This window comes from Chrysoperla carnea, chromosome 1, assembly GCF_905475395.1.
Source record: "Chrysoperla carnea chromosome 1, inChrCarn1.1, whole genome shotgun sequence".
In the NCBI taxonomy this organism is placed as follows: Eukaryota; Metazoa; Arthropoda; class Insecta; order Neuroptera; family Chrysopidae; genus Chrysoperla; species Chrysoperla carnea.
This window is the reverse complement of record NC_058337.1, coordinates 63,190,580-63,213,536: the sequence shown is the minus strand read 5'-3', so window position 1 is coordinate 63,213,536 and position 22,957 is coordinate 63,190,580. Positions and strand designations below refer to the sequence as shown.

General features: G+C 29.6%; 2 protein-coding genes across 2 annotated transcripts in view; both read right to left on the bottom strand.

Moving 5' to 3' along the window:
• Window positions 1-22,957, bottom strand: part of LOC123305299 (four and a half LIM domains protein 2-like) — a 348,820-nt gene that overhangs the window by 131,966 nt on the left and 193,897 nt on the right. The gene's annotated exons all lie outside the window — the stretch shown is intronic.
• On the bottom strand, window positions 9,898-20,574 carry LOC123305298. The gene is made up of 2 exons (XM_044886981.1): window positions 15,607-20,574; window positions 9,898-10,016 (listed from the first exon to the last, which is right to left on the bottom strand). The coding sequence occupies exons 1-2, from the start codon at window positions 20,248-20,250 to the stop codon at window positions 10,008-10,010; spliced, it is 4,653 nt and encodes a 1,550-aa protein (XP_044742916.1). The 5' UTR covers window positions 20,251-20,574; the 3' UTR covers window positions 9,898-10,007.

Below are 22,957 nucleotides of genomic sequence, written 5' to 3'. Positions count from 1 at the left end.
TTGTCATTTTAATGGATTAAATACAGTATGTTTACTGTTTAAGCAGCTTAACATTAAGTGGAAAGTTATAATTTTATTGCTTAAGTTTTTCTTTATAAATGAAAATAAAGAAACCTTGTTACTTTATTAAAAATAAAGCAAGAGACTACTATTTGTGTGTCATAATAGTCATCTATTATCAAACACAAAATTTGTTTATATACTTAATGTTCAAATTCAAATATATTGTTATATATAGATATATTGATAAGTTCTCTGCTTTTATAAAAGAGTTCCTGCTTATAAACGACGAATATATAAAGTCCGCCACGCCCAGGCTTAGGGATGAAAAAATGATTTTTTTTTGTAGCGATACGGCTGTAAAGCTTTGTATTTTAAAATTTAATAACATATTTTTCGTTGCAATTCCTACGAAAGCTGTTGATTTTCGAAAAAAATTTTAAAGATGAAAAATGATAGTTTTTTATGAGGATCAACTTCCTAATTTAAAATGTTATTCTATCTCTTATCCATTAGGATCTAAATTGGCTATTAAAGAAATCCGAAGAACTAGATCAAATCTGATACAGGAATATGATGTTCCCCTTCAAACTCTGCAACATTTGTTTAAGTTGATGACCTACTCTGTATGTTTGATTAAACTGGAAATTTATTATGGAAGTGAAGCGTGTGGCATTAAGATCAGAACCACGATCAAATTTTTCGGCTATAAAGACGTGTCTTTATTTAGGATTAATCTAAATTAACACCGCCTTCAAATAAAAAAAGAAGGAGAGTTGAGATACTTGTTATGAATTACGTATTATTAAATAACAAAGAATTGTTTATGATAATAAAATTATATTAAATTAATTATTACTATAAAAATGTATAAAAATCATAAACTTAACCACATTTTTCAAATTTTATGTCAAAATCCATCTATTAACAGTAATCAGAAGTTATCAAAGTTCAAAATCAGTATTTTTTTAATATATTGGCATTGATGAGTTTCAACCTGACAACCTTTCGTTTTTCGAAAGAGCGACAAGCGCATCACGCCATCTACGATTAAGAAATATTCATCTTTCGTTATCTCAAATAATCGGTATTTTAACTCAAAATTTACTTCACGTTTGAATTTTTATTTTTGTATCCAATTATACGAAGCAATCTGCTATACAAACTGGAGACATAAAATAACCATATTATACACTTGTTGTATCCGATTATACAATCTGGCAGCCCTGCTACAGTTATACTGCTATAAGCATGTTGGTAACGCGAACGCGCGTGATTTCACCAATTCAAAAAGCGTCTTACGCGCACAGCACAGTCGCACAGTATGTCGGTGACGCCAATTCATAAAATTGCCCCTACCAAAAATGCCCAACGTCCCTAAAGAAATTTTCACTTCAACAACATTTCTAACAAACATACTGTACCATTTCACTTTTCTATACAATATACTAACAATACCATCGTGAAGTGAACGAAGTGAAGAATTTATTGTAAAAGTAAGTGTCTATGTCGTAGGTAATAATAGGCCAACATTCGGTTGGCGGTTCCTATCACATCACTCGTAAATAATAACAAATAATAGATAGATAAATAGAACATAATAAGGATGACACTCACATCATCTAATAGTAGAGTAATTGTTGTAAAAGTAAACAAATAAATAAAATACTTTGAGAAAATTATGTGGGGTATGATGGAGGTGATAAGAGGGGCTTGTCTCCTATCTAGTCTTTTGAATTGATATTGCAGAGAATGATGATATGTACTGGAAGAATAAATTTGAAGCCATAAATAATAACATTGCATTATATGTTTGTATGTATATGATAAATTTATAAACTTTTCAATGTCAAAAAATATTATACTGAATAAAATTTGATTGATTTTAATAGCATTATTATAGGATTTACCCGATGTGTCACGTTATGTGATACAAACATTATATACCGAATGTAACAAAAATTCCGGAAAACAAACAATTGACTTTCAATGATGATATTTAAGACAATTTATATAAAATAATTTTTTCAAAATAAAATTCCGAAAAGTTATTTGTGACATTCCGCTTTTGGCACCGGAATATTCGAGTATGTTCGATGGATCCACGCCGCAAAAACAGACTATTTTTTGATTAAAAAAAAAAAAACTTAATTAAGTATATTTAAAAAGAAAACAAGGCAAATTTCAACCAAAAGTATTCAAACATTCCACTATTCCGATTGGTTGATAAAGAATTAAGCATTAAAATTGGAATAAGTAATTGAAAATGAAAAATGCGCATTACAATGAAAGGTAACCTCCATACTCAACAAGACCCAATAAATTTGGAAATTTGAAGTATTTTATGGAGGAAATTTTCAAAGTTAGTGGCCCTACTCTAATATTTGATTATCAGATAGTTGTTCTACACACTTATTTGCCTTTTTCGTTTTCATACATTAATGATGTAGTTACTGTGTCCATTTTCAGTACTACAAATTTTCTTTCATTTAATAAGGAGTAATTAATTTTCTTCAAAAAAATTACAAATAACTATGAATTAGAAATTAATTTTTTTATAATAATTTGTTTAATAGCTTTTAAGTTGGTTTCTAAAAAGAATTTTTTTCTATTCGAATGTATTTTTTCTACAAAATAATTTTTGGAATGATTCAATCTGATAAATTTAGTGAAATATATCAATTGTCGAATCGGAGTTATTTAGTCCAACACTGCTGTAAAATTATACCTAAATGCGAGAATAATATTAACTGCAGTCAAGAAGGTATTGCGGTCAATATATCATTTATTCCCCTTTTTAGATTTAGTTTCCTTAAATACATGTGTGCTCAGATGTATTTGAGGTTTACAATCCAAGTAAAAGTAAGTGAATTATTATAATATTATTAAATTTATCTTATACTACAAGCAAATTACACATATAATTCGAAATAAATTATATTTTGTCTAAATAAATCGACATGATTTTAGTTTTTACCACAAAAAGTTTTATATTAAAAAAAAAGTATAAACAAATAAAATATTGGTAAATGTATTAGCTCAATATGTATCAAATTAACAAGCATAACAGTAGATATGCAAAAAAAACATTTGTATATAATTAAAAAAGGTTTGAAGTAAAGAAGCCTAAGCATCCTTCGTAGATTTGGTTGGTGAAAAGACCGCATGATGAGTAAAAAAATGATATTGTAAATGTAATGAAAAAATTGTAAAAAAATGATAAAAGGAAACATTCTATGATGATCATAGTGCCACTTGAAAAAGTCACTATGTAACTAAAACTATAGTTTCCTATGCAAACGGGGGCGTTATGTACAAGCAGAAAAATACGTTACCTAGATGAGGCTAGATAATATTGCCATTATGATTACATATTTATGTTTATATTATCACCATTGCATTACAGCCGCTATACAGGGTGAGTCATCACGCAATGCACCGAAATCCAGGAGTGTCCTCTTCAATTAAAAATAATGTAAAAAATCCAAATATTGTTCTTCGATTTTAATTTGTTTTCAAGTTGTAGCCTAATTAATATTTAAAAAAAATATATCGTAAAAAACCCGGCAAGTAGAGATCCGTGGATCTGAACAAAACCGTCACAGATTCGTTGAAATGGACAAGTTGTATTGCAGAAAATTTCTTTTAATAAAGAACAAGTGTAATTGACAAGCTTCACTCCTCCCACCGAAAAAATAATCAAAATCGAAAAACAACGTTTTTGTTTTGTACATTGTCAACATGCTTTACCACATGTTGTCCCTAGAGATCTAGGTATTTAGATTTGCACTATAGAGTTTTCTGAGTGATTTTAATTACAGGAAATATGAGATATGTTATTATTATTATATATTTTATATTTTTAGAACTATGTTCCGTATCGCGTTCGGTGGATTTTCATAGATTAGACAAAAAAAGTGTCCAGCCGACACTTCTAGCTGCCCCCGTGGCTTTGTGGATACACAAGTACGCCAATGTAAAACCCATCTACGCCAATTAAATTAAAAATTTTTAACAAAAAATTAATAAAAAATACATAAATTAACATAGTTCTTACAGGGTACTCACGTCATCTTCCGTAATTTTTTATGAAAGCGAGATCCTATAATTCCTAGTGGTTGGCAAAATATTTGAGAAATTTTACTTCAGCTAATGTTATCTGCGCTTCCACCAGAATTATATGAATTATTGAAATTATAAAATCGTTAATCCTGAAGAACCTGATCGGGGTAATCGGACAAACATTTCGTTTTGAATGGATCGGACACTTTCGATTTATGCAAAACTGATTCTCGAAGAACAATACATCCGTAATTATTACTATCTCTAATATTAATTAAATCTATCTACGATAAATAATCAAAAATATTTAGAGATATATAAATTTAACTTTTGCTCCGCTCCAAATATCGAAACATATTCGAAAAATTTTCGTCTGAAAAATTTTAGTTATTTACTCAAAACTTGAAATTAAGAGGGGTGCACATTTTTAGCATCTTTCGGAGTTTCGTATTTAGCGTTTATTTCGTATTTCGTTCAATCGAGCAGAAAAGTTATTTGAAACATTTTATTCTTCTCGGAAGGGTTTTTATAAAATATCTGAGAAATCCGTCAGTATTTATCAAAATGTAACAATAAAAATGGCGAGTAAAAATAAAGAGTTTTGAAATTTAAAAAATTTTTTTTGTTAACACAAGCGGGTATTTACTTACATATATACATTTTTCATTGTAATAAAATGTTTATATTTTATTATTTGGATGAAAACTACTAATAGCGTAATTTTACAAACAGCAATGAAAACCAACAATTGACTGAGTTAATTGTTGAAATAACATGTATAGACAGTGTTGATTACGCAATAATCTATGGTTTTTTAATATCATAAAAGTAAAGATCACTCTTACACACGAAGTAATAAGAGTATCTTTATTCTTCCTTCCTCGATGGATATAGTAAATACTATAAAAAAAAAAGCAAATTCAAATATAATATATGTAACGTATAAATTTAAAATATATACAATACCTGTATACATACTATATAATGTTTCTAAGCTAATTTGAGCCCTATCCGCTAAACAGGGATGTTTACGAAAAAAAAATGCAAGCCAACGTTGCTTATTTTTTCATATATAACATTTTTTACATTTAAAGCTATTTTACTATCTCGAACGGTTTACAAGACCCAATTGCTCTATGCTGATTATTTAGTCAGCATATTTGCTCTACGCTGACTATTTTTACGTCCTGAGTACGCTATAAAAATTTCATCTTGATATCTCTTTTCGTTTTTGAACTGCCGTATTTACGACAGACATTCAGGCGACAACCGGAAATGAAATTTATGAACTGAACTGAATGAGGCAACATTTAAGCAACATGTAGTCTTTCAATAGAAGGAACACAAAGCGACAAAAAATTTGTCTCCTTGTCGCATGCTACAAGTTGACTGTTGTTGCCTGTCGAATGCGTCATCTCTCGACATGAATCCACGTGTCGAACGGTGTCGGCTTTTAGCCAACAGTGAACGGATCGGTGCCACTTGTAGCATGCAACACTCATGTAGCGTATACGAAATGGGGCAACAAGTCTGCATGCGACATTTAGTTGAATTTTGTGCCACATTGACGCACGTGTTGCCTCAGTGGAATTGCGCCTTTACAAACTTGGGCCTAAACATAATATACTTTGATATATTTCATACGTACATGGTATAAAAATACCGGGAAAACATGTCCACTTATGAAATTAAAGTTCCATGAATGTAATTCAATTTGTAAATTAGGTACCCACATTGTATTTACAATAACCTGAGGAAAAACATTGTAATAATGCATTTCTATAATGAAAATAATTTTTTTATTACATAACAACAAAAACAGCTCATGTTATAAAAAAAAAAAAAATAAAAATTTTAATTCATCAAATGTAGGTAATTATTTAATATTTAATAATTTTTCATGTGAATGTTAAACATGCCATTTTCAATTTAGTACAGCTAACATCAGTTGACAAAGAAAAAACATATTTAATAATAAATAAAGTTGTACCATTTTTCGAGAATATCTAATTGTATTACCTACTCTATAATATGTGTAATGGTATACTTCAACTGGAAAATGTTGAATCGATATAAAATAAAACAAGTTTAAAAAATAGTTTAAAAAACGACCAGCATTCGGTCGCAATTTGATAATCGGAACACTCGCTAATTCGTTCGCTCGTATTTTCCACACCACTCTCTGCTAGTCATCAAAAAAATGATATTGAATGCTTTATTTGATTTAAAATCAGTAATCGGAACACCGCTGGTTTTTATCGAGATTCTATGTGCATGTATTATTGTCTAATTTGTACTTGCTTGATTTGCGGTAAAAAATTAGTTTTGTAAAGCGTGACTTTATGAAAAGGAATCAACTTTAAGGATGTACGAGCGCCAAGACAATTTTGGATAAAAGGCTTGATTTTTTTTAAATGCAGCTGGAATAAGTCTTAATCAATTCTGAAAATTTTAGGGGGTTGCCCTATCATTTAAATAAACGAATGACTTCATGTAGATGGATGATAAGTTTTCATAGATTTTTCCAAAACTAGTCGGTAGAAAAAAAAACTATTTAAATTAAAGTTCAAACTATCAATAAATTATTGAAAAAAAAAAACTCGTTGTGCCCGACTAATTAAGAATGTATTAACACGGTAGTGGGAACACAAATTTATAAAAAAATATGATTTGGCAATATACGACGAAAACAAAGAATAAAATTGTTCGATATCTGGAGTAATTTTCAAAATATCGAAAATTGAAAATTTTGTTTAATTATTTAGCTTTCGATATTTCGAAAACCAAGGCAGATATCGAAAAGTATTATTCTTATTTTTCGTCTACATTCATGAAGTTATAACAAAATTCATCATCAATGTTGAAAATAAGGTACAAATAATTTCAACCACAAGTCTAAACTTGCCTTGGCGCTCGTACTAGCTTAAAACGAAATTAAACACATAATAACAATATTGCCACAATATTGGGATCATTGAAAATCTAATTACATGCTACTTGTGTTAAAATATGACTTTGGGCCTAAAGGCTACGTATCTGACTCAAATCAATAGTAATGTGAATGGTGTAAAAGGCACACATGTTTCTGTGGTAGTCAATTTGACAGCTCATAGAATATTTTTGCTCAATATGTTTTACCATTCCACAATAGATAGACCTACAACTACGCAAGAATAACGTTTCAAAAAATGTGAAAAATTGTATTTGTGTGATCTAACATCTATAGATTATTTTCTGTGGGAATATTTGAAGCCGCTACATTGCGCTAATAGACAACACTCATAAGTCCATTAGAATCAAATATTTGTCGTGATGCGAAAAAAACTCTTCCAGAGTATTTTCTCTATAGTTTGGGAATTAGGACGGTTGACTTAGACAACCGTCTTCCATAGACTTCCATTACTGGAAATAATGTTCTCAAAAAACCAATGTGTTGTTAAACCATGAATAAATAGAACAAAATGCAAATTCATACATTAAAATTAAGGTTCCTGTTCGAAAATTATTTCAGATTGGATTATCTTTTTTTATATTTGAGCATACTTCACTTACAATTAAATAATGAAATAATTAGTTATTTTTATGAAAATGATATCATTGTAACTTTTAAAAACATATTAACAATCATATGAAATAGAAGCAAACGTCCTACCCGATTTCATAATTTCGAGGACACCGGGTCATATTATTTTGTTCAAGACTAAAAAAAAGGTGTACATTCATTATTTACTTATTTCCAATCCTAAAATTATCTCAATATATTTATATTGGTTGGCATTTGTCCTATTTAACTTTAATCTTTAAATGCAAAAATTATTTATAATATTTTTATGAAATCGTAAATATCAATATTTTAAAATTATGTATTGCACAATATGGCAACAAGATTATGTTTACATAGTTTTAATAATAATTTGGCACATTTATTTTATATTCATAGATTAGTTCGTTCATAATTACGCTTTTGGGGTGATAAATCAATATTTGAATCAGTAATGAAGCCTCAAATTAAAAGTTGCGATGATTATAAAATCTTTTTTCCATGAGATTTGTTATTCATGAAAATTTCGTGAGATTATATAAAAAACCCCTCCAAAAATAGCAAAATTTGAAGTCTAAGACTAAGAAATTTGAAAATTTTCCCCCTGCATTATTTCTAAAAAAATCTCTGCCAAAAGTCATTAATTATTTATTTGCATTTAAATAATAAAAGTTGCTCTCCCTTTTTTGTCTCATGAAAATAATGAAAATTTTTCGGTATTTACAATTTTTTACTACGGAAACTAAGATTGGCATAAAATATTAGTAATTTTCCCACACTCTTCACCCGAAATAAATTTTAATTGAAATATTTTTAAGAAAATAAATAGTTACTGATTAATAAAATTGACAATTTAATATAAACAAAATGTCTTATAAATAACAGTAGAACATATGTAAAATTACAAGAAAATAATTGCAAACTGATAATTTATTATTATTCAAGGTCAATATTTACAAAACGTATATTTCATTTAAGTTAATTGTCTTAGAAAATTTATTCGTTCGTTAAATAAATAAACTATGTGAAAATTTTAAATAAGAAAAAATTTCAGTAATTTCTGAAGGTCGTTTTTATGTAACTACAAAAATTTATTTTGGGGCTATATAAACAGTATCCGGGAATTCCATTGTTTTTCTATGATATTAAGGCTATTCAAGCATTTTAAAACGAAATAAATTAATTAATTAGTAGCCAAACTCATTTTTGAGTTCTTTTGCTTCACGATATATACAAATACTTTTAAATATCCTATGGTTCTATTTAAGCACAATAAGGCTAGAAACGTTAAAATAGATTTTATAAAAAATCTGCGAGTCAGATTATCAAAACAACAATAACTTTAATACTATAAAATTGCTGTATAACAGCAATTTTTGGTAGGATAAAAGTGTGTATCTTCAAAACCGCAACAAAATTGAATATATCTACTTTCACGTAGATATTATTTTTGGCTATTTTCAAGCCCATTAAGAACAAAGGACGTCGTGCCATCTTTACGGAAAATAAATTTCAGTCAATCTCTCAAAACTTTGAAAAGTTCTTCTAAAAGATCTTGAAGACTAAAAAAAAGTCTTAAGAATGATTACTTCATAATATTCTATGATCTTAATGGCCACAAAGCTTAACACTTTGTTTACCAGAAATTTCACCTCGAAATTGAAAAAAGCATAGAAATATTATACAAAATCACCCTATATTTCTCAACTTAATGTGAAAATATTTAGAGAATCTGTAGCTTTTGTGTTTTGTAGCCATTGAAACTTTTGTTCTACTTTTCAAGAACTAACATTTCGCAAACTATGAAAACGTTTGATCGAAATTCATTTCCCACGCGGATGGTGCGGGGTTCTTTAATTGATCAAAATTTATTTGAGTCCTCTAAAAAATAACGAATATTTTTCACTTTCTTTATTTTAGAAAATATTTTGTTAAACTCTATATAAAACAATTTTCACTTCTCTTAAGAATAATATATTTATTATCCTTTTTTGCGTTTCGAATGCTGGACTGATTGAATGTGTAAATAAGCCAAATTCAGATTTTTGTGTTTCATTATGCTAGTGATAGAGTAACCTTAAAAAGCTTAAAATTAAAATAAATAAAAAACAAAATAAGAAAAAGAAAAGTTTAAAATATAACTATTTATTAATTAAATAAATAAAATAAAATTAACAAATACAATAAAATTAACAAATTAAAATGCTCAGAAAAAAACAGAAAGGTATTTGAAAAAACAAAAATAAAACTCAAAGAAAAAAAAACAACAAAAAAAGCTACTAACACAGCACATACTAAAAATAAAAACTAAACTATATATTAAGAGTTTGAATTAATATTATTGTGGACATGGATGGAATCTGTCTTCCCTGAACACCCATTTCGCACGCCCCCGATCATCATTTCAATCACTCTAAAAATTAAAAATTTCACTAAGTTTATTTCATCTAATGAAAATGGAACAAACATTTAACACAAATATCAATATATACAAAGCCGGGAATTGAAAGCTACTACTAGAAGGTTGCAGCATTTTTATGTGTGAAAAATTGCAAAATACATTTAATATCGTACAAAGCGTGATTATATTATTCCGAAACTTTCAGGAGGGTTTTAATACCCGCGTATACAGAATATAATGATCCTCATATCAATAGTTTTTAAAGTACTTCAGATGGCACCTCTAAGTTAGCATCGAATAAAAAAACTAACAGCTCGATATCAGTAAAAAATTATTTTTTGCTATTTCCTTGCTAGGCCATAGATGAGTTAGGTAACTGATTGTTTAAGTAATCAATGAATTAGATTAAAATGCCTATGAAAATCAAGAATTTTGAGAAATTGAATCAATAAACGAAAATGAAAACAATTTATGAATGGATATTTTGAGAAGATTATATTTACATCTATTAATAACATGAAACTTCACATTTTAATAATCATGAATAAGTCAATATCGTACTGAATAACGAACCAGATAAAATTACCCTACTGCAATATTTTAACCCTAAGAAACTAAAATTGGCAAACTTGTTTCACTACAACCACGAAAAATGCTTTTGCAGTTTCATGGAAAATGGTATTATATGTGACAAAAAAATTAAGGCGAGAATTGTAGTAAATTTTCTAAAAAAATCGTTAATATTTTTTCGCAACTCCAATATGAATAAACCTACAACATCGTAAAATTGTGTTATATTCACTCTTTACTTTAGAGAACTGCATCTATGTCTCTATTAAAGAAATGAAAAACGGTAATCGGAAAAAAAAGACCCGGGATTATTGTTGTAATTATTAGTTGCTTGGGTTGAGTTTATCGACTATAGGAGTTGATTGGGTTCTGAAGTTTTAAGCCCTTGCGTTACAAAAATGGGACAATATTACAGACATTTTTTTCGGGTATATTTTTTCTTAAATCCACGAAAAACATGCATTATTTATTTTGTATCAAATTTAATTTAACATAATTTTGATTTTACACATGTCATATTTATCGGCATTTTCAAGAAATTTGAAAAATACAGTTGACCTATTTTTTTGACATTTGACAAATAATGGCAGATACGAGTTCCTGAGAGTTTGAAAACATTAAAATAGGGTAATTTTATCTAGTCCCAAAGCAACTCTACTTCGGTCTTTGGTTTTCCTTCAGGGTTTTGACTAATATATATGATTTCTCAGAAATTAAATAATGCTTACATACGGGCAGTTTGTATTCAGTTGGAAAAAATTTTGAATTACCAATTTGGGAATTACTAATTGAAATTCCAAAACATGAACCAAAAGACATTTTCACTAATAATAAAAATTCCCTTTGAAACGTATAATATGGAACTTTTTTAAGCGAAATTTTACTTGTTTTGAAGGTCAATTTTCGAAATGTATACGCAGGTATCGAACTAATTTACATTCCTCACCACAATGTTCTTAAAATCTATAATTTATAAATAATGGCGATAGCGTAATCCAATTTCTGTCAAGTGAATTAATTAAATATCAGGAAGAAAAAAATGCTTTATCACATTTTTAAATTATTCTTTTATTTTATCTTCGATTGTTTTCCGTATCAATTTTCAAAAACGAAAATAATACATGTAATTAAAGTTTTATTTGTAATTAGAGATGATATTAAACGGGATTTATAATTAAAAATCATATGATAAATTAATTAATTAAAAAAAATACATGTAAACGAAACTTGAGTAAGATGAGACACCTTAAAAAATATTTTAAATTAAATTAAATTTTTTTTCCTTAATTGTTCTTCTTAACACGACAAATTAATGTTTTTAAATCATTTTTTATCTTTTTAATAAAATAAAAAAGTAAGAATATACCAACTTGTGTAACTAAATTGTAAGAGATTGGTAACGTTGGTGTTAGTTTTATATACGCAAGAAAGTAGAAGAAATAGACGACGCGAATCAAAAGTTTCTTCTCGTGTGAAATTTGAAACTTTTTACTTACAACTAACGAACGATTATACTTCTACAGTGTTTGTTCTCGAACGTTCATTTCGTTTTAATATATATAAATCTTAAATGCCTTTTATACATCCTTATGTGATACTTAAATTTTATTCAACCGATATAAAATTAATCACCTTACCTGAGTAATTCTTTTTAATAAAGAATATAATTTACAGTGTATTTCAAAAATTTATTTTAATACTGAAAATATACATACAGTGGAACTTGGTTAAGTGGAACCTGGATAAGTGAGAAACCTCCATAACTGAAACTCATGCTTAGGTCCCAACACTTTGGCACTGAATTACCTCTGTTAGTGGGACGAAGCAAACCTCTATATCTAGGATTCGCTCTTTCGATTTTTTCGTCATCGTTACCTCTATAACTGAGACAGTGAGTGAATTTTATATGCATTTACCTCTGTAACTGAGAACTGAGATAACATCGTTTTGTTTGTTTACTTACTTATTCTTATTCTACCCGCAAATCCCGCATTTAAATAATTTTGAGTCTCAAAGACCTTCAGTTTTAGTTTTTCTTTTACTATCAGACGGTTCTTTATTTGAAAAATTCCGAAACGAAGGCTCAAATTTTTATCGATACGTGAAAAACTGAAGTAATATCCGTTTATGAAAGTGGGAAGACACACGATGAAGTCTGTGTCGACTTTAATCTTCCAAAATCTACTCTAGAATAATTTAAAATAAAGATAAAATTACATTACCATGTTCTGAAGGACAAGGAAAACAAAAATGTGTACGTCTATCAGAATATCCTGAACTTGAACAGTGTTTGCTAACATGGGTCATGAAATTTCGTAACAAAGACGTTCCGGTAAGTGGACCGATGATTAAAGAAAAGGCACAAGATTACCATACAAATAAGGAAGTATACTACGCAAGAAATCTAAAATGTAAATTTTAAAAAAGCAGAGTGTATCCCCTAATTTTCCAGAAAACCATCATAATAGTATATCATCCACTACAGCTCCGGATAAAATATATTATTACTTTCTATGTTTATTTAAGTGTCACAATATTGCTTTAAACAAGGAAAGCGCCTGATTCGGTTTCGAACTGTATCAAAATATATATTTTTACCTCTATACACGTAGTAAGGAAAACGGTAATATTTCATACCTGGAAATACCCTATGGTCTAAGTGTATCCCACCCTCAACTAACCTTAGGTCACCTGATTCCAAATTTACCAAAATAAAGATTAATATATATGGATGCATGAATGTTACCAAATTGCTCTCAATCTAAAAAGGTTAGATTATTCAAGTTTGCACACAGATTAAGCTTTTATTACAAGTATGCAAAAACAAGCATAATATATATTGTAAATGTTACCTGCAGTGGGATTGAAAATAGCTCATTCGATTAGTTTTTTGTTATATATTGAACCCCTTGAGTAGATGAAATTGAGAAAACCTATTTTTTAAATGGGTGGTAGGTCAACATTTAATTTTAGCATCCAAATGTAAAAATCATTAAACAAATTATTATAACTTGTGTCTCAGATGATCCAAATTAGTAAAGAAACATGTTCTGCAAAGTCACAGATAGCGTCTGTGAAGACAAAATATAGTCCAAGCTAGGTGTAATCATCAAAATAAGTAAAATTTTATGTTATTTTGAGTACAGCAATGCCATCAATGCCTATTTTTAGCTTTTTGCTTGTAGAATAAATCAAAAAGCTACAAAGGTAAAACTTGGCATAGGTAGGTGTTTTGTAGTACCACAAGTGCGTTCCTAATTAACAACTATTTTTACAGATGGTGGAAACAGATTAAGTAAATTTATTTCCGGTTCTTTAACAACATAACTTCACAAAGGGAGCACAACAAATTTTAACGAATATTTTCGGAATACAGTGTGTCGCATTTAAGATGAAGACACCTACATATTTTCATTATTTAGAGGAATACCGATTGGAAAGTTTTTACAGTCATACAGGAAAATGGGTCACATTTCTAAGATGCTGTATAACATTTTTTAAGATATTTAACCGAAAGATAGGTCACATATTTTAAGATACTTAACCGAAATCTAAACTTTAAACTCAGCCTACTACAAATTGACAAAAGGGCCAATTCTTAATATATTGCCTAGCCTTAGAGATAGTTAGATTTGTCGAAAAAAAAAATTATTAGCAAAAGTTGCTTAGAATATTTTTTTATACCCATATACCGATTTTCATGATTAATTTTATTGAAATATTTGAAGACATAGATAGTACTATTAAATTGTCAATTTGTCAAGTTGTTCATTTAAATAGTTCAATAAAATTAAAAAATAAACTTGACATTTTTGCATTTGGCATGAAAATCGGTATATGGGTATAAAAACATATTCTAAGCAAATTTTACTAATAATTTTTTTTCGGTGCATCTAACCATCTCTAATGCTAGGCAAAATATTAAGAATCGGAGTATTTGTCGATTTGTAGTAAGTTGAGATTGAAGTTCAGATTTCAGTTAAGTATCAAAAAACATGTGACCCATCATCATAACTATGCAAAATTACAAATCGGTATTCTTCTAAATATCGAAAATATGGGGGTGTCTGCATCTTTAATGCGACACACTGTATAATGCCATGTAATGATTGGCATTTGAAGGAATTTTGGCTAAGTTCTAGGTTTTCAGAAAAAAATTTGCTAAAAGTATGGGATTCGTTTCGCTGTAGCACATTAAGGTTGCATAAAAATAGATGAGAAGTTAATAAAATTTGATAAACCCCCGTTAATAATTCACAACTTTAAAACGGCTAAAATAATTTATTTTGTAACTCAGAATTTTGTAATGCACACGTCATGCCTTTTTATTTGACACCGCACTTGGGTATATTTGACAATATTTTATTGTTCATCCTCACTTTCACCACCTATATCGCACTTGTGCCTCTAAGCGAATTGTATATCGTATAAAAATTTAAACTCAATCGATGAATAATTTTTTGAGTTTTTGAAGCATACACAAACGAACATAACATTAAAAAGACTATTGAAACTAGTTCTTGTTTCAGCCGCTAAATGGAATGCCTGATAACTAGAGAGACCAATAGTAACTCAGCTTGCTGTTATCAAGTTACGATATGTTAAACGGACTGAGCGATTTACGATCCACAATCTGAGTTTTTCACAGCTTTAAATTGTTATGTTTTATCCAGCAATGAAATTTTTGTTTGTAATTTTTTGAAATACACTGTATAATTAATTATATGGATTACTATTAAACAGAAAAGCCATTATATTTCAAAAAGAAATTAAAATCACCCCCATAATAATAATTTCTCAAGCAAAATACCTTATGTATGTGTGTTGGTATTTATATTTAAAACTTATTAAAAATTCAAATTAATAATATTTTTATAATATAAAGCATATGATTTTGCAAAAAATTTATTAAAAGTGTTCTAGTAGATACTTAAAACAAGATTTTCACAGACGAAGCATAAAAAAAATAATGTTTTATAACAGCATTAATAATAATCAACGAAAAAAATGAAAATGAAGCTATAATAATTACCCAGAAAGGTTGTCCTGTAGATGAATTTGTATTTTCTTCAGTGTTCTGAACAGTTCCATCATCACTAATTTTATTGAGTTCGTTATTGGTAGTAGTAATATCACTTGCATGTTTTAATAATTGGTTCTCTAACTTAACATCTTCATGTATGACGTCATGATCGGATATCAAATCAACAGTTTGATGACGTTGTTTGGATGGTGAATGACGAAGTCCTCTTTTATGATCGACACTTAAATTTTCACTACTACGTGTTTTACGATAGCTATTAGGTTTACGTTTTAAGCGTGGTGATGATAAAACACTCGCCGAAGAGATTCCTTCACTATTTTCATTTAAATTTTCTGTACTGTGTTTTAAAAGTTCATCTAATTTAGATTGCGAAATACCTTGTTCTTGTTCTTCAAGTGATGTAAACATACGTAATTCTTCATCACGTGAAGATCGAGAAGATCTTGAAGAAGATCGAGATGAATTTGGTGATGAGCTATGATTACGGAATTTTCTACGTCGATCACGTGTCAAAGATGAGGATGGTCTAATACCATCCAGTGAATTTAGCATTTCCTCACTAACATTTGGAGCTGGGACATCTTCTGGATCAATAACAGGTATATCGATTTCAAGAACACGTTGATTTCGAATTGTTTCTTCATCAACTGGTTCATCATTGTTATTTCGAATTATCTCACAAACTGGTATGTCATTAATTACAATACATTTAACATGTTGAGGTTTTTTGTATTCCAAATCAACATCTTCTGGGACATTTTCCGGATCGACAGTCTCAAAACATTTTAACGTACCATCTGGTTCTTTTATGCAAATTGTATCACTTTTTCTACGACCTTGGACACCGTTTTCGTCAATGAAACATTGAATATCACCATCGTAATTTTTAACGAAAATTTTACTTTGATTTTCGGATGATTCAATTTCTTGCACTGTGTGTAATGGTTTTGTGTCGGCGGAATCATTTCTTAATAATTGTTTTTGTTGAATACTTATTGTACTTTGTGGAATAAATCCTTCTGAACTCCCCTCTTCAAAACTTTGATTATCGGAGCCTACAGATATAGACGAATCCATTTTAGCAAAACGATTACGCAAATCTGTAGCCAAAGTTATTTGTTTTTTAAGTGTGCTACCACTTTCTTGGATGTTAACTTGCGAGCTTAACGGTAAGTCGAGGGACGTGTTTTGATCAATAGATGTATTTTGTGACCCTGGAAATTCGATAGATGAAGTCTGTTCTAATGATGCATTTTGTGACGTTATAGTACGATTCCAGAAGGCTGGTAAATTTTCTCGCTGTTTTGCAGGTGGTAAATTTTGATTATCGTATTCAGATTCTAACGACTCTGTACGTATATCTAAACTAGGAATTTTCGGTGATGGACCAGTTTCGTTTTCAGGCTTTGGTAATTCGATTTCATCACTAGACGAATTATCCCACTTAATGTCTAATGAATTTTGATCTGGTTTTAAAAAAACATTGTCATCATCCTCCTCAAATAATTCCTCTTCGGACGGTGGGGATGGTATAACCGTTTCTTCTTCTTCTGCAAAAGAAACTCTTTTAGTTAATTTACCACGTGCACTAGCTTCAAACAACACAATATCATCAGAGCTTTCACCTAAAGACATGGTCTTATCGCCAAGTTTTGGACGGTCTTCTTTTATAACATCACTTTTTTCTGGTAATGGTTCAACAATATCTTTTGTTTCATCTTTTTCTTCTTCAGTGTTCTTATCTTCATCACAGCTAGATTCACCTTCAATAACGGAATCGGGAATATGTAATCTATTTTTATTCGAGGCAACTACTTCATCTGGAGGATAGGGTGATGCAGGTCTATCGATACCTTCATGATAATCTTGAATCGTTAATTGATCATGTTGAATATCTGGTATCAACTCTACGACGGAATTTGTCTTACGATCAATATACACATGTGTTTTAGTTACTCCATCGTCAATCAAGTAAAATGCACCATCAGCATGTTCAAATCCTTCCGGTAAGTCCGTCTCAGTAAACATACTTAACTCGGACAGTTCATCAGTTATGGTGTTAACGTTTTCTTCAAGAATTTCATTTGGTGCTCCTCGAACTTGGGGAATAATATTATAATGAACAGAACTAAAATCGTTAGATACATTTCCTACATCATTCTGTACAACGTCTGCTTGCATTTCTTCACCTGCTGTAGGATTAAGTACAAAATTTACGACATAAGGTAGTTCTTCTGATATTTCCGGTATTTCGAGTACATCTGGGCTGTCAGCACGTTCAACTTCTTCAATAATTTCATCACTAAATTGTACATCAGCAGGTATTGGAGGTTCGGGGGTACGAATAAGTTCTATGATTTCTGGAGGTTCATATGGAACATGTTCAAACTCTCTCAAAACAGCCTGTACTTCTTCAGATATTTCTTCACCAACGCGTGGAGAATCTTCAGGAGACAATACTTCAGTTCCTTCTTCCTCTTTCAGAAATTCTTCAGAAATATTTAGAATTTCTGATGCAATAGCGGGTGCTATTTCAGGTATTTCTGAGCTAATAGTGCGTTCAATACCTTCTGTAGCATTTGTCTGTACAATATCAATAGGTTTAGGCTGTCCTGCCTTTTCTTCATGTTCCATTATTTTTAAACTTTCGTCTTTAATTGATGCATTTATCAGGCTGAAATTTTCTTTTGCAAGAGGTTGGTCAGACATACTTTTAATATCAGTCACGACATTTTCATTTTTCTTAATTTCCTCTGAGTTTTCACTAGATTCAATTTCATCTTCTTTTAATGTTTTTTCCATTTCCATAGCAATACCACCAATGTCGTTCGGTGCCAAAACTTCTGGATCCGAATCTTTATTTTCAAATTGTAATTCAGCCTCAGATTCATCACTTAAATCAGTTAAATCCGTTGCGTTACTTAATTCTTCCTCCGCAACATTCACTTCTAAATGGTTTCTTTTTGCATCTTCTTCTGACTTTTCCAAATCACGAGTTTTATCGTCTGCTAATGGTAATCCTATTTCAGCTTCAATTACATTGACAACAAAGTTATCTTCCTCTTGTTCTTCAGGCCAAAGAGATTCTTGAATATTATTTGAATTGTCTTCTTCTTCAAGCTTTGTTTGTAAATTATCTAAGTCTTCTTTGTCTCCAGTTTCATTTTCATCACTCGTCTTTGAAGACTCGATTTGTTTGGAGAATTCAATTTCAGGTTCTTCATTCTTTTCTGGTTTAAAATCATTTTCATCTTTTTCCTCTTCCCAAAACGATTCAACTTCAGGTTTATTATCAATTTCATCTTTTTCCTCTTCCCAGAATGATTCAATTTCAGGTTTATTATCAATTTCATCTTTTTCCTCTTCCCAGAATGATGCAGTTTCAGGTTTATTATCAATTTCATCTTTTTCCTCTTCCCAGAATGATTCAACTTCAGGTTTATTATCAATTTCATCTCGTTCCTCTTCCCAGAATGATTCAATTTCAGTCTTATTTTCAACATTGATTTCGGATTTATTTACAGTTTCTTGAGTCTTGTCTCCGGTTGGTTGAGCTTCTGAATTGTATTCAACAGCATCATCTTTGTCTTCCCAAATTGATTCGATCTGTTCCTCGGCTTCAATATTTTGATCTTCCTGTGACAAATTTTTAGCTTCTGCTTGTTCCGTTAAAAATGCTGGGCGGACATCTGAAGTATAGTCTGGCGTATCAGCATTTTCGTGTTCCCAAAATGATTGTTGCTCATCTTGATCAACATTTCCCGTATTTTCTGACCAAAATGACGATTCTGTATCATTTAAGTTACTTCTATCTTCGTCTAGCCAAGTAGTGTCTATTTCACTTTCAGTATCTTTTGATGAATTGAAATTGACGACCAAACTTTCAGATTGAATATCTTCTTCTTTAGATGTAAATAATGATTGATCTTCTAATTCTGTTGAAGTAATATTTTCTGAGCTTTCAATTTCATTATTTAATAAGGATAACGTAGCTTTATCTAAAACAGTCGATTGAATTTCAGAAACGGATTCGTCATTTGTCCATACAGAAGAAGAGATTTGATCTTTTGTATTTTCTACGGTGTCTTCATCTACGGTTGTCGTCGAAGTATCGGGTGGTAATAATGATTCTCCTTCGACAATTGGTACATACTCCTCTTCAGTTGCACTACCATCCGATTGAACTTTGCCATTGGGAATATGTTCACCGCCTTCAAGAAAATTATTACCTATAATAATACCTTGTTGTATCTGTAATGAACTAACAATAATTTTATTTAATGTTTCTGCATTAACCGCCGATTGATCGTCAGTGATTTCTTTATCAACAATTTCGTCAATTGTTTCTAAAATGCTTGAATCTGCTGAAATCGATTTAGTGCTTTTCGTTTCGTTCGCAAATATTTTTTCTTCGTATGTTTGTCGTAATTGTTCCAATAATTCCTCTTCGCATGTTGAACATTCATCATGATTATGTTCATCAATGACTTCAAACTCCCGCTGTAAATTATGCTTAATTTGCAATAACTCTTCAGTTCGTCTTTCTTGTATACTATATCGGAAGTGTTCGTAACATGCAATCACTTCAATAACACCAATGCATTGAACTAACACCGATAAAAGTAACCCCATATTTTCATCAAATTATTGGATTCGTTTTATAAATAATTTTATTAAAATTACACTTGTAAAGTAATTTAAGTCACTTTTTTTAGTTGTGTTTTTCACCACGTACTAATTAGATGATCGACTATACACGAATTAAACCGAGTATTAACGATTTCACGTATCCTACACGTTTTTAAGTCATAGAGGTGAAAAATAATTATTTTTAAGAATAAAAAAAATTAAGAACACAACATAATCACACAAATGACAATTATTTCATGTCACACACAACAAAACTACATGACCTAACTCACTTTGTTGATATCAAACACTAATTTTTTTTCGATTATATTATTTGATTTGCCGTGCCCGTGGCTGACATTCACGAATATAAACGTAAGCGTTAAAGTAATTTTAAACAACAAATGTATATAACATGATTTTCGAATTGTAACGTTATTGAATATTTATATTTAGTATTTCAGCTACTAAATAACAGAGTCAATATGATATGACGCCTTTACTTCTGATTGTATATGTAAAAAGTAAGTATTTTACCCATACACAATCGCCAATATTAACTTTAGTTGTCATTGACGGCGCACGGGGCCAAAAACTGTGTTATTATTTTATATTTCATCTTTTTTCACTACAACTTACTTACGTCGGTTTACTTAATCTAAATGTCGACGGGCGTTCCGACGCCACAATATACGTAGCTGTAGTAGACATAGACGTATTTTATAAACATTAAATTTTTGTATATTGTAATGTATAACAGAAATGTAATTTTTTTATTTGTTTGTTCTAACAGGGTATTTGATCTATGAAATGGTTTGTTTTTACTTGCTTTTATAATAAATTATATGATCTGCTGGATAGTTTATGTACATCATATTTTGTATTTTATTGAGTGTGATTGTTTTTTATTTCTTTTTATGTAATTTGTTCTTGTGTATCATATTAACAACAAATCTTTAACTATTGTTTTCTTTGCCTCTAACAGTCCACCATATACGGCAAATTTTCCCTGAAGGAAGAACCAGGGCAAAACCTTACACCTGTGAATAACTAATATTATTGACCATATTGATGCTACATAACTCTATGATATTGTTAGAGTACACTAAAAAATACCTACTTGTTATTTTGTATCTCTTATGTTTTGACTAAATATGGCGACCATTAAGACATTCATTTTATAATATTACTTTCATAAATATTTAAAATGAAAGAGCTGTATCTCATGAAATAGAAAGTAAAATTTTAATATCTCAGATTTGTTCGTCTGTGATAACCACATCCTACATTTTAGGAAATATTTATCACACAGTAAGAGTTGCGCATTCGAATAAATCTGTTCGTCTGGTTTGTTTTTAATTAGGCTAATAATTTAATTAGGTACAAGCCTAAAAATTTTAAAAACAAATATCGCAGTAAAAGCGATAATATTCCAATTTTTTGTTTATTCCTATGACCTCTTCTTTCATTCAATTTTACTCATGAGCAAGCTTCATTTCACATATCATAAATCAGATTGTTGATTTACAAACTTCTTCCTTTAGGACGCATCGAAAAAGAGATATTAAACCAATTTCCGCATTTAGAAATAATTATATAGTCATTTTTACTAACGTACCTGAAAAATTAAGATTAAAAAGATTGTTGTTATTTTTGGAAATAGATTGTGCACGAGAATCAAAACTATTCAATATTTTGATAAATCCTGTTAAAAAATTCAGTCCATTTTATGGAAATTATCTATTTCAAGTGATTTGCGGAAAGAAAAAGAACCCTTTAAAGTTGGAATATTCGCACCGTGTGTGGGTTTTTTTTTGGAGGCGTTTCCATGATAAAGATACACTACTTTAATTATAGAATTGTATGGATGCATATATAATTGTATGGATTGCATTTATGACTTACATTGAAAATTTAATATTATTGTCTCACAAATTTAAATAAATAATTACTTACTTTTGAATTAATAATGATAATTTGAAAAATAATATTTGTGCAATTTGATTTCTTATTTTCACAATTTTTAATGTGTTAAATTTAATTAATAAGGGTTTTTTAATAATTTTAATTTGACAGACTATAATATTAACATGTAAAGAATTGCAAATTAGTCATAACACCCTCTTTTAACGCCAAAATTTTCCACTGGAAGCGCTGGCATCGATTTTATTGTCCCTACCATGACTACGCACACAACGAATAGCAAAAAAGCATTAGTTTATAAATTTTTTTCAATTTTAATATTAAATATCGATCACATACACACAAATAGAATAAAAAATATTCAAATATTTATTTATTTACGATTTCCATTTAGAGAGAAAATTTAATGAAAATATTTGAAAACTTATTTAGGCAAAGTATGTATACATTTATTTATCTATCAATACCAACCAATATATTTATTACAAAACATTGTCTCTCTCTCTTTCCACTCATGTCATCATGTCCCTTTTTTGAATATTAATTTATTCAAATCACTTTGACCTATTTTTGAACTTTGGATGACATAAACAATAATACTGTAGGTAACATTCTATACTTGTGGGTGGAGATGGGAGATCGACGGAGGACTGATAATGTTGGAATGAGAATGAAGGTTCAATGTACCACAAGAGATATATTGATGGCTGGATATTTTGTTTTTAATTAATGTAATATTGATTGACAAATCATTTGGGACACCATCAGTAGACAATGTTGTTATTAT